At 43.3% G+C, this 12,644-nt stretch overlaps 2 protein-coding genes across 3 annotated transcripts; one reads left to right on the top strand and one right to left on the bottom strand.

Moving 5' to 3' along the window:
- The first annotated feature begins 2,673 nt into the window (after window positions 1-2,673).
- Window positions 2,674-6,012, top strand: pole3 (polymerase (DNA directed), epsilon 3 (p17 subunit)). The gene is made up of 4 exons (XM_008288098.1): window positions 2,674-3,091; window positions 4,049-4,134; window positions 4,289-4,407; window positions 5,100-6,012. Exons 1-4 carry the CDS (start codon window positions 3,026-3,028, stop codon window positions 5,276-5,278), a joined length of 450 nt encoding a protein of 149 aa, XP_008286320.1. The 5' UTR covers window positions 2,674-3,025; the 3' UTR covers window positions 5,279-6,012.
- A 1,408-nt stretch (window positions 6,013-7,420) lies between these two features.
- Window positions 7,421-11,230, bottom strand: rpl12 (ribosomal protein L12). 2 transcript variants are annotated; one of them, XM_008288096.1, is made up of 6 exons: window positions 11,066-11,230; window positions 8,722-8,795; window positions 8,314-8,412; window positions 8,130-8,211; window positions 7,962-8,048; window positions 7,421-7,572 (listed from the first exon to the last, which is right to left on the bottom strand). In XM_008288096.1, exons 1-6 carry the CDS (start codon window positions 11,100-11,102, stop codon window positions 7,454-7,456), a joined length of 498 nt encoding a protein of 165 aa, XP_008286318.1. In that variant the 5' UTR covers window positions 11,103-11,230; the 3' UTR covers window positions 7,421-7,453. The 2 variants fall into 2 exon arrangements, with proteins under 2 accessions (XP_008286318.1, XP_008286319.1); XM_008288097.1 differs by lacking the exon at window positions 11,066-11,230 and adding an exon at window positions 10,953-11,044.
- Between the last annotated feature and the right edge of the window lie 1,414 nt (window positions 11,231-12,644).

Here is a 12,644-nt window from a genome sequence, read left to right as displayed (position 1 = left end):
CCAGGATCCAGCGGTCGCAGCAGATATGGTTCTGTTGCTGTTCTATGAGGAACCACGGCTGCAGAACCAGAACTTCAGTCCACAAACACACACAGCTCATTTTACTGTGAATGAGGTTCTTTAACGGACCGTTCCACTCAAACACTGAACCAATGTGAAGCTAACCGCAGCAGTTAGCTTAGCTTAGCATAAAGACTGGAAATGTTTGCATCATATATTTTTAAGAAGTCGGTTTTAATTAGTTTTAGCTTTTGAAACTTTCATGTTTCCAGTTTTATTTGTTTAATTTGCCTTTTATTGTATTTTATAATATTCTGTGTTTTTATTAATAAATGAACTTTTATGCTTTGATTCTCCTTCAACAGTTTCATTTCATTTTGGTGTTTAATCACCTGGACTTTATTGACTGTGTCATTTAAGTTCATTTCAGCTTCATTATTTAAATTTAATTTAGTTCTGTTTAGTGGATGGAGGTGATACAGAACCGGTCCGTTGGTTCTGTGTGAGGTCAGCTGATGTCTGAATATATTATCAACCAATTAATCAATCAATCAATCAGTGCAGTGTTTGTTTGTCCCTAGGGGAAAACAACAACAACAACAATCCAACATTCAGCAAATACAAACAAACTAAAGCTGCAGTGAGACAACAACACATTTATGGTTCTGGACACTTTATTCTGTCACTGGTCTGCTCAGTAGAACCGAGGTTTCCTGACAGCAGACTTTATATTTACTGACACATGCAGACTGGACTGATTCAATATTAGAACCTTCTTGACTTTAAATATTCGATGGACTGAACCAGCAGAACTCAGTCTGTCTGGTGTCGCTGGTCCCTCGGCGGCGACCCGGTGCTTGGAGGTGAAGCATTCGGACTCTGTGGTTGTTGAACAGGCTGATAAGGAGCTCTGCTGTCCTGGAGCGAAGCCCAGAACCAGCGCTGAGCTGAACTCGGTGGGCGTTCGTGTTCCTCCCAGAGTTTACAGCGAGTGGGCTGCAGCTGCTATGGAAACCACCTAAATACCTTTTCCTCCCAACAAACCCTGACCTGCTCTCTGGGAGTCACCGAGCTGCGAGCGGAGCCGCGAGTCCAGCAGCCGGAGTTTAATATTCATCAGCAACAACCAGAATATATCGACTTTAGCGAACGTGTTCCAGTCCAGAGGTGCTTCACACACATCCTTCTACAACACTGGCTCAGTTCAGTTCTACATCGAGCTGGAAAACCGGCCCGAAGCTTTCAGCTGATGTTTACAAAATCTGATGTCAGTCAGAAAACTGCTGTTTGAAAAAAACAGAATCCAAACAGGACAAAAGTCAGACATCAGCAAAGAAATGAAATCACAGCATCATCAACACTAAAATCAGAAAAACAGCTTCACTGATGTGGCCGTTTTCAATCATGAGGGTTTACAAAGTGTTCTAAGAGAACAGAACAGAAATACTTTATTGATCCCAGACCTGGGAAACTATTGCGCTACAATCACAACAACAAAGGGCTAAAGTTAAATACTATTAGAAAACAAAAATTATTTTAATTCAAGAGACGAAGCAGGAAACTCAGAAGGCAACACAACTAATGTAAAAAAAAAAAAAGGCGGAAAAATGCAAAACACAACATACATAAACAAAAATGTACCTAAATAATTTAAATATTAAAGCTATGATGCTACAATATCACGTAAAATACAAACAACAAGTACAGAATGAGCTGTGAAGTACAAATACTGTGAAGTCCATCAGACCTCCTCACTTCATTCTGATTATTTTCCTCTAATGTGATTTTTTCTTGCCAATAAACCTCCAAGTGAAGAACAAGACGACTTTTCTTTCCGGACTTTTTTCTCTTTTTTGAACACTCAGCAGTTTGTGGCACCAGCTCACTGATAATAATAATAATAATAATAATAATAATAATAATGATGATCAACCTGAAACAGAAGAAACGCTGTCAGGGAGCTTTTCTTTCCTTTTTTCTATTTTCCTATTTATTCTTTTTTTTCAGTTCTATTTATTTTAAATGGGTGTTACTAATACAAGGCATTCACACTCCAACCATGTCTGTTGGTGTAAATATCGATTTATGTCTTTATTGTTAATAAAGAAAAAAGATGTCAACAATCTTTTTCTCCTTTTTTACATGTTTTCCCCACTTTTCATTTGCCTCTTTTTTTGCTTTAATAAACGTTTGTGGAGGCTGTTTTTCTTGTTTTTTGTCTTCTTTATCTGGTGTGCTAAATGAAAAATACTTTATTTATCCCAGAAGGGAAATTAAATTTAAATTCAAACTAAACACACATCCTCACCAGTTTGTGGTGATAAAGCACCGGTTAGTTGTGAACCATAAAGAAGAAGTTATTATTTTCAGCTTCTATTTTCTTGTTGCTGTTGTTTATTAAAATATCTTTATTTTGCCTTCTTTGATGGCTGTTGCGCAGACAGACACTCTGAGCCACCAGCTGGTGGCGCTAAAGCACCAAGTCTCTGTTTACCAACTGACAGAAACGGGCCAATTAAACAGAAGAAGACAACGGAGGGCTTTTCTCATCTCCTTTGTGTTTGTTTGCTGGTATTTAAACATTATTTTCCTGATGTGTTTCCTCTTCCTAAACCACCGCAGTACCTGCACTGACTGACCACAGACCGGCGGATCCACCAGCAGGGGGCGCTGATGACGCAGCGCTCCAACCGCCAGAAACCTCCGAGGAGGAGAAGAAGAAGAAGCGTCGCGGGGCTCGTGGCTGTTGAAGCTTCGCGGGAAACGTCAAACACAAACCAGCGCTGATGGCCTCACGTGCAGCTTCGCCTCAACTCTAACGGACCTCACCTGTCGGACACACACCTGGCCGCTGTGCGCGCGCACGCTGCTACATCTCTCACCAGACTGCACGCGCTCTAACGTTAGCTAGCTGCTCTGTAGCTCCAGGCTAACGGGGCGCTAATCGGCTAGCTTCGCACTAACCTGCGCTGCCCGGTTTTACCCGAGAACCAGCCGCTCTGAGGACCCGTTGGCCCGGACAGAGATGGCGGAGAGACCCGAAGACCTGAACCTGCCCAACGCCGTCATCACCCGGATCATCAAGGAGGCGGTGAGTCCGAGCACCGGCACCGAGCCCCGGCTCGTGTTAGCACGACCCGGTCACCGAGCTAACCGTTACGTTTTCTACAAGTCAGCTTAACCAGCGAGGTTTGGAAAGTCCACAGGGTCGCTTCAGACCCCAGAACGCGTCTCTGTGGTCCTCAGAGGGTCCTCTAACGGTCCGGGTCGGAACATAGTCCAGCAGCTGATTCGTTTTAAAGAGTTTTTACTCGTTTCACGAGCTGCGCTTTGGATTCAGAACCAAAATAAAGATGGCGGTCAACAGGAAGCAGGTGACGTCAGTTATCATTCACCTCCACGCGCAGCATCAACAGTTTACAGAGTGTTTCAATCACATGTGATCGATCATTTAAACTGATCAGTAGATTCAGAGACCTCAGTGCTCAGAACAGGACTCAGTTACTGGTGAGAACATTCATCAGTTCAGTAACATTAACTAAAATAAAAGCAGTACAGGTTTTAGGCCCGGTTCTGTCAGAACATGTGGCTGTAAGTTCATGAACTGATCTGGAGACAGTTTGGTCTCCAAAGGATCAATTCTGAAAAGAATTGGGCGAGTAATAGAGAAACAAAGAAATCAGTAGTTGCACCATCAGAAGTTTTGGTTGAAGCTCAGCAGTGAGATTCTCAGTCAGTCCATCATCCTGCCGGCTGATCGGAGAATAGATCGTTGTCCCTTCAGGGCTGAGACGTGATGAGAAGCTTCCACAGATCAGCGTCAGGAATAAATTCATTTTATTGTTGTTGATATGAAGCATGTGGTCTGATCGACACACAGCTGATTCACTTAATGGGGTTTTAGAAATGATCCAGAATATTATTCAACACAAGTTCAATGTTTTTATAAAGAGTCTAAAGAAACTTTATCATGTTGGTTAATGACTTGTTTGTGTGTCTGTTGTGCGTCTTCCTCCTCCTCCTCCTCCTCCTCCTCCTCCTCCTGCAGCTCCCAGACGGGGTGAACGTGTCCAAGGAGGCGAGGAGAGCCATCTCTCAGGCAGCCAGCGTGTTCGTCCTGTACGCCACCTCCTGGTGAGAACAGAAACCACTTCACACCACCAGCAGGACTCAGTCCAGTGTCTGGACTCCACCCAGAGCCGGACGTCAAACTGTCCACGAGTTAAAGCATTAACAGCATTAGCAGCATGAGTTAGAGCATTAACAGTCGTGTGTTGGTCTGTTTCAGTGCCAATAATTTTGCCATGAAGGCCAAAAGGAAAACTCTGAATGCCGGCGACGTGCTGGCGGCGATGGAGGAGATGGAGTTCGAACGGTTCCTGGAGCCGCTCAGAGAAGCTCTGGAAGGTGAGAAGACGTCGGTTCTGCTGTGGTCCAGTTAGTGTGTCTGCCCGTCGGACTGATGTAGACAGTCAGAGAAACGACGACAGAACTGGGCAACAGCCTCGAACTCATCAGAGCAGATTTCTGCATGTTTTCAGTCTAAATAAAAGGAATCAACAATGATCATCAGACTGCATCACAGATCTTCTGTCTGACCAATCACCTTCAGACTTTGGCTTTGGCAGTTAGTTTAAAAGTTAGTCAGAAGTTTTCAGAGCAGAGAGCAGATGCCCCTCATTTGCATAAATCAGCATATAATTTGCATAAAGTAGCCTCAACTTTATGCAGATGAGGAGCGAGCAACACAACGCTGTATCTCTGGAAACGTGACGCTACCAGCAGGGCTGCTTACATAGACGTGAATAAGAAACGTTAAAGTGGACACGAACCACAAGAGGCTCCACCTGGTGGAGCAGCCAGGTATTGCAGCTCATCTAGAAAATGTAGTGTGTTTTATGGACCTAAATGGTATCAGTTTGATGCTCTTTGTCATCAGATATTAAATAACCAGATAACTGAAGTGTGTGTATTCAACTGTCGTTTAACCGCATAATGAGCAGAACATTTAGACGTTGAAGTGTTTAAAAGTTCATTATTAACACTGTTGTTGTAGCTGCTGAGTGTCTGAACCTAAAGACAAATGTGTTTGTGTTCAGTGTACAAAAAGGGCCAGAAGGGGAAGAAGGAGGTTTCAGAGCAGAAACGCAAAGACAAAGAGAAGAAGGTCGACTCGGAGAACGACAAGAGCCGAGAGGAGGAGGACGAGGAGGAGGACGAGGAGCGCATGGAGGAGGAGGCTGAAGGTGAAGCTGAGGAGGAGGAGGTGGAGAACTGAGGACGAGTCACAGCCGCCTCCGTCAGCAGCGTGGTGCGTTCAGGCGCCGCCCGGTCACCACAGCGCTGCTCCTGGCTCAGTGAGGAGGTCGTCTTCCAGCCCAAAGCACAGCGACGCCAACGTCCAAATCATCACCGCCCGACATCTGTCCGTTAATCCACACAAACACTGTTCGGTTCAACAGAAGGCTGCAGCAACGATAACAGGTCAAAAGTTTCAGAAGCTCTCGGATGTGATGAACGGAGCTCATAGACGGTAAACTCAAGGTTGGTTGGACTTGGATCCGACAGAATATCTTGTTTTAGGCTTTAGAGACCAAACTGTCGATTAACGCTGGAAATAATCTGCAGGTTGATCAATACTGGAAACAAGCAGCCTGCAGCAGTCGCTGAACACCTGAGAAACACTCGGACTGAAAAATAGAAACGTGAACAAAAGAAGTTTAAAAAGTCGAACACGTTGGATTAAAAATGGGCTCAAATTAAACCTGAAGCTTCTTCAGAGAACAGAGAGCTGCCATCGGATGCTGGTTTTGGTAGAAACTCGTTTCCCTCAGACGTAGATTTGGACTCTTAGTTACCGAGTTCATGAACAGAACTTCATTCCCAGTGAAACTAGCTGCACTAGCGAACCGCTTTGTTCCTTTTCCGATCAGTTTTTGACCCATTTGTACTTTTGTAGACTTGTATATGACTGGCCCAGATTTTCAATAAATATTTTGTATAAAAACTAAACGTGTTGTGAATCTGATTCATCTCCATGTTACAGTAAAGCCTAAAACATTTAGCAAACTTTGGATTATTGGGAGTTTTTGTGAGACTAATAAGCTTCTGACTGTAAATAAACTGGACGTCAGTGATTCATTTGAATGTTTTTCTTAAAACTCTGTGTTCTAAAGGATTCATCACCGTTAGCAGAGAACGCAGCTTCTGGACGATATTCTAAATGTTCCTGCTGATTTCTAGATTGTTCTACAGCACTGAGAACTGATGCTGTCATTCTCTCCTTACAAGTCAGTAACTAGTTATAATCAACTAAAAAGTGCTCTTATATGCAAATGAGTGCATATTTAATGAGATGAAGCCTCACTTGCATATTTAGATTAAATTTCAGGAAACCAGCTGTATAAAAAAAGTCTTTATGGAAGTTATCAGCTACGGAACCCCGGAAGGGACACAAAGAAGAAAAAAAAACACGAAGAGGACAAAAAAAAGAAAGTATCTTTTGCGAGATCTCAAGATTTTCTCCGGCTCGCGCTAAACCACAGGTAACTCCAGTCCAGCAGGTGGCGGTAAAGCACCTGAACGTTGGATGGCAACCAGAAGAAAACTACCGTCTAAATATTTGTGGGTCTTTTTGGCAGTCTGGAGAAACAGGAGAGGACGCCCACCTGTACGAGTTTTATTTTGATATTGGCCTAAAATATAAAGACATCCAGGCAGTAAGACGTAAAGTTTTCACAAAACAGGATTGGTGTGACTTTCCTGAGAAAGTCCAGTGAGATCTTGCAAAAGATATTTTCCATTTTATTTTTTTGCCCTTTCCGGGCCGTAATCAGCCGTTTGCAGTAAAACCAGGTAACTTCATAAAAATGAGTTTTTCCATTCTCCAAGCCAGAAGTCTTCAGCTCCTACATTCACACTTTCATTCCTGTTTGTTCTGCAGGTTTTATAGAAGGTTTAATTCCTGAAGACAGCATTTTGTGATTTATGACGATGATAAATGTCCAAACTTTGGATTTAATGTCACAAGACGAATGCTGAAGCTGGTTTTATGTGACGTTTTTATTTCTATTCTGACTAATTAGTGCATTTTAAATTAGAATTCATAATTTAAACATTTAAAACCTGTAACTCATTTATTGTTTTATGCAGTTAACTTACTTTACTGTGGAATTATATTTTAACATGTTTATATTTTACTCCTTTTAAAACATCTTACCATCTTCTGCCTTTTGTAATCAACCAAACTGACATTTTCAGGAATTTTATTCTAATTTTCAATATATACACACAAAGTTTTCTTGTTTTTGTAAGTTTCTCTTCTTGCAGCTCCAGTTAAACTGAACCTCCTGAAGTCTTTCTGCAGATTAAACATTAAACCTCTGAGCTGCTTCATTCATTCAATAAAAACAAGGACAGGTTTCTGTTTTTCTCCTCTTTATTGGCGTCCTGTTCAGTCAGACGGGCACTCCACTTTGCCGCTGTTGATGTCATCGATGACATCGTGGGGGTGGCGCCCGTCGATGGTGCAGCCGACGGACTGAGCGGTTCCCAGGATCTCCTTGATGGTTCCTGAACAAACAAGACATCAGTTAAAACGAGACAGGAGCAATAAAAGCCCAGAGACTGCTGCAGGCTAAACTGAGCTAACACTGCCTGAAACCACCGTTAGCTTAGCAACACTGATGCTAAACAACAACACTGCAGCAGACTGGTGCAGATTCATCTAAACTTTACATCTGAGGTCTGCATTTCCTCTCCAACATCTTATAGTTGCTGCAGGATGAACTTGTTCCGGACTTTTCGGCACAGAGCGGCCCATCGGCGCGAGCAGCTCTGTTTCCTAAAGCCGGGTCGCTCTGAGCCTCCACTGGATTACACTCAGTCACCGTTGGACAGGCGTAGTGGCGGGAGGCTGAAGGAACGGCCAGGAAGTGACCAAACATGCGTCCAGGTCTTACCGGAGAGCTCCCTGGCGATGGAGCGAGGCCTCATGACGCGGGCGATGCCGACGATCTCGTCGAAGGTCACGCTGCCGCTGTGCTTAACTGGAAGAGAAGGAAACAGGATGAAGTGTGGCGGCGGTGTGCTGCGTTCAGCCTGATGGAGTCCAGTTCAGAGTCACTCACTGTTCTTGACCTTCTTCCTGTCACGGGGAGGCTCCTTCAGAGCCTTGATGATCAGAGCTGAGGCAGAAGGAACCACCTCGATCTGGAACACAGAAGGAGATCAGATCTGGTTCAGATCAGCAGCAGCAAAGAGACAATCTGATGAATCTGATGTGGTGCGTTCAGGGCCCGTGGGTCTACGTACCGCTGCCTGCCTGTTCTGGATGGTCAGCTTCACGGTGATCCTCAGGCCCTTCCAGTCGCCGGTGGCCTTCGCGATGTCGTCACCCACCTTCTTGGGAGACTGAAGACAAAAGAAAACAAAGTTAGTTTCAAAGCAGCCGGCGGCGGCGAGTTCAGGTCACGTCACAGCTCCGGGTTGTTCCGGACTTTTCGGCACAGAGCGGCCCATCAGCGCGAGCAGCTCTGTTTCCTAAAGCCGGGTCGCTCTGAGCCTCCACTGGATTACACTCAGTCACCCGCAGACAGGCGTAGTGGCGGGAGGCTGCTCGCTTTAACAGAACCAGAACTCACCAGACCCAGAGGTCCGATTGCTGTCACACAACAGAACCAGAAGGTCCGATCGCTTTCACACAACAGAACCAGGACTCACCAGACCCAGAGGTCCGATCTTGGGGGCCAAAGCTGAGGTGGCGCCGACTTCTCCTCCTGTGCACCTCATGTACACTGAAAGACAAACGGAGGCTTCGTTCAGACAAACAGCTCGACAGGTAAACGACAGGTAAACAGGTAAACAAGAGGTAAACACTCATGATGTGCAGACAGACGCCACAGAACCATTAAAGCGAAATTACAATCAGGCTGCTGTTTGACTCTAACGTCACCACAGCAGCCAAACAACGAAGCACAAACATTCAGAAATAATTACTGACATTCATCAAACACTGTCCAATAATTTGAAACTAATTAATCACAACCCAATGATGGAACCAATTAATTATAAACGAGCAGTGGATCTTTAACATTTGTTCATGGAAACACTTTGAAGTCATAGTTCAACCTGCTGAAGGTCAGAACACCTTCAGACATTCAAGGCTTCATTCACCTGAAAACAACTCTGAGGCTCATTAAAGCTGCAACTGATGAATGAAAATATTAATTAATCTGCAGATTGTTTTCTGAAATCATTAATTAGCCGTTTGGTCTGTGAAATGACAGTTTACTGCCATGGAGGAGAGAAACCAGGACGTTTTATTTAAGCTTTCTGCCTCAAACCAATCAATCCATTCGATACCTGGTCATTAGTGTTTGACAACTAATCAATTAGTCTTCAGCTCTTGTGCTCGTCTAGTTTTTCCCAACAGACCAACACCTGAATAAAGATAAATTACCTCCCACATGTTACTGAACAGTCCCATTAACCAGCTAACTGTTGTAGAGCTTAGATTCAAACTCTGGACCCAGAAACGGTTAAATCTACAGATTATTGGATTATATGTGGATCAGAACACATGGCTGCTTTTATTTTCATGTCTGCTCACATCCAACCTGTTTCACTGATTCTTTGTACTTCCAGTCAGAGTTCCTTAAATTCAAATGTCAGTGACACCTTTAGTCAACTTATTAAATCACTATTTGGAGGTTTAATTAAAAGCACCCACAGATTCTACAGCTGACTTCAATCCTTCAGATTTATTAAACTAAAATAAATATTCGCTGTGGTCCGCTTGCCACAGAAGTTTAAAAAACTACCTCAGTCACTGATCTGTTATCCCTCATTAACCGCGTGTTAATGACCTAATTAAGAGACATCCCCACACTTATGCACATTAAGTCATTTATCAAAAGGCAACCGTACAAATATCTGATCAGAGGAAGAAACTAAACGTGGACCATCTTTCTTCTGATGTTTGGCTCAGAAGTCACTGACAAGCTAACATCTGATTTACCTGCTTCAGATTTATTATACCTTTATTTCTAAAAATCCAAATATTTCACCTCCAAACTGACCTCCTCTTCAGTTCTTAGGGTCACTATAATATATAATAGGGTTATAATAATAACTAATACTGGGCTGAAATATCATCACAGCCTTAATTTTTAATGACCAGAACATCTGCTGTCACCAGTTAAGGCTTAAAAATAAACTAAAGAGCAACAACAACAAACTAAACCATCTAAACTCTGTGATGCAGCCATTTAACCATCTGTCAGCTACCGAGACATAAGAAATCATAAAAACGGTTAATAAAGTCCCCACTGCAGCTTCATGAAGGTCAATATTTTGTTTTCTTTGAGGAAAAACTGATCCACATTTTTCACCTTTTTCTGGAACTTTAGGGAGCAAAACATTGTGTTGACAGTAGTTTTAAAATAATTCATTGATAACTGATCCTGTGATGCCATTATGCCTGTTCTGCAAATTAGTTCACTTAAATATAAATAAACGTAGAATAAATAAATACCTCCACATGTTTGGCCTCCATTAAGTCATTAAATCGACAGTAAACCTGCTGAGGTTTAAATTCAGAAGCTTAAAAAAATGATTAAATGCTGCGACTCACACATAAACAACAACAAACGTTCGCACGAAAATAAACTAATTTCTATAATATCTATAAACGTATTTACCAAACTGTTAGCAGTGTAAACCTCCTGAATACTAAAACCTGATTTATTCTGATGCTAACTGCCCGCAGCTAACGTTAGCCACATTAGCTGCTAACGAACTTCTCCACGTGCAGCCACTCGGTTCCGTCCCACATTTATCCCCTCACCAGAATTAAACAGTCACATTTCATCCATTTTACACACTAAAGCCGACAAGCACCAAACACACAATCTGTTCTGCTCTTTTCGTCGAGTTTCGTGTCCCGTTTTTACCGTTTTTCTGCGGCCAGCTCTCAGGCCGCGACCGGCGCGGAGGCAGCCGGCACAGGGCGCCGCCATCCCGGCTCTGAAAAGGCTTTTATTACCCGCTGACAGTGAAAACGTACCAACTTTAATCTCGTTGGGGTCGAATTTAGGAGGCATGTTGCTGCTGCGGAGGTTGAGCTCAGTTCAGCTGGTTGGTGAGGGTGTCGGATGAACCCGGGCTCGGGACGACCGATTACTGTTGCACCTTCACCGCTAACGGGGAAAGAAAGGCCGAGAGAAGGCCGCGGAGGCTTTTATAGGGCCGCCAAGTCCCGCGAGAAGTCACGGTTCCGCTCTAGTGACGTAACGTCGAATATACCATAGACTGTATACAGTCTATGGAGTATATTGTATACAGTCTATGAAGTATACTGGGTGGGTCTGATTCATATTCAGTTTTATTTCAGTAAATACAATCATATTTTAAAATATATAATATATGTATATACAAATATACAACTTTAGCTTGTAAATAAATAAAAACAAAACAGACAGCAACAGCAAAAAAAAAAAGTAAAGAATTCAACAAACAAGTTCCATACAGGTTTATAAAAAAATATTTATCGAGTTGATAAATTTAAAAGCAACAAAAATGAACATAAATGAAGTTAAGATATCAGCAGTGGATGTTTTATTTATTTTTAGCCCATAAATGAATGAAAATCATGTTTTTAAAGCTCTCATGGGCGGGTGGATGGCATTCAGGGTTTACATGACAAAATTATTATTATATTTTTATTTATTTTAGCCAGTTAATACAATAAAAAAACAGGCAACAGCAGCAAACACTAAAAAAATCAAATTCATCAAACATGTTTAATAGAGGTTTACAGATGTTTTACTTATTTAAGGCAGAGTTCTGATTTACAGTAGAAATGATTTAGGTCCAAATACAGAGCAGCAAACCTGAAGCAGCCTCGTTGAAATGTGCGCTATCAGTGTTTTACAGTCACAATAGAAGCTGTGAGTCACAGAACTGAACCGCCGTACATTAGCCGAGTGTTTAATGGATTCTGGTGCTGATGTTCTGACCCGGTGGCTGAACCCAGTCGAGGCCAGAGTGCTGCACGTGGGCGCTGAGTGGACGGCGAGGAGCTGCCGTCAGCACCGCCCTGAGACCCGTCAGGTGTTGGGCGGCCGGGCTTCCAGGTTGCTGCCGGCTGTGTGATGTGGAAGCAGCGCTCCGATTCCTGCAGGACTTTTTGACTCAGAGCTGCTCGGACAGGAATAGCAGCAGAACACAAGAGGGAGTAAGTGGGTGAGAAGCAGAGATCATCACTGTGGTGCTGCTTAATATGCATCATGAAAATCTGTGAACACGGTCACAAAATCAGCTCCACGGAGGGAAACGTCCGTGTTTTCAGACCTTCAGCTGTCACCCCCACAGAATCCACCTGATGTCAGGCTGCTTCACAGTGAGCATGTCTGATTGTTTTGAAGCATCTGTCCAACTGAACAGCTACATACGAAGTTTCTCTCTGTTTTGTGTTTTATCTCACAGTTTTCACTTCATCTGGTTCCTCTGAGGTGCAGTGAGAATGAGGTACACAGGCCGATGAATCAGAACCGCTGGTATCAGAGCATCAGGGCTGCTGGTATCTAAGTGAGACTCAGTATGAAGGATGGACTGTGGAGCTGTCAGCCTTCGTCCAGCTCAGT

This window comes from Stegastes partitus, unplaced genomic scaffold (assembly GCF_000690725.1).
Source record: "Stegastes partitus isolate 25-593 unplaced genomic scaffold, Stegastes_partitus-1.0.2 Scaffold540, whole genome shotgun sequence".
NCBI lineage: Eukaryota > Metazoa > Chordata > Actinopteri > Pomacentridae > Stegastes > Stegastes partitus.
Note: the sequence above shows the minus strand (reverse complement) of the source record. Positions and strands in the feature narration are given on the sequence as shown.

Bases quoted from the DNA above. Each gene is read 5' to 3' on its own strand.
- rpl12 (XM_008288096.1), bottom strand. From the start codon at position 11,102: ATGCCTCCTAAATTCGACCCCAACGAGATTAAAGTTG. The intron at 8,796-11,065 runs GTACGTTTTCAC...TTTGTCTTTCAG, and splicing joins CCCCAACGAGATTAAAGTTG to TGTACATGAGGTGCACAGGA. The intron at 7,573-7,961 runs GTAAGACCTGGA...TTGTTTGTTCAG, and splicing joins CATCGCCAGGGAGCTCTCCG to GAACCATCAAGGAGATCCTG.
- pole3 (XM_008288098.1), top strand. From the start codon at position 3,026: ATGGCGGAGAGACCCGAAGACCTGAACCTGCCCAACGCCGTCATCACC. The intron at 3,092-4,048 runs GTGAGTCCGAGC...CTCCTCCTGCAG, and splicing joins CCCGGATCATCAAGGAGGCG to CTCCCAGACGGGGTGAACGT. The intron at 4,408-5,099 runs GTGAGAAGACGT...GTTTGTGTTCAG, and splicing joins GCTCAGAGAAGCTCTGGAAG to TGTACAAAAAGGGCCAGAAG.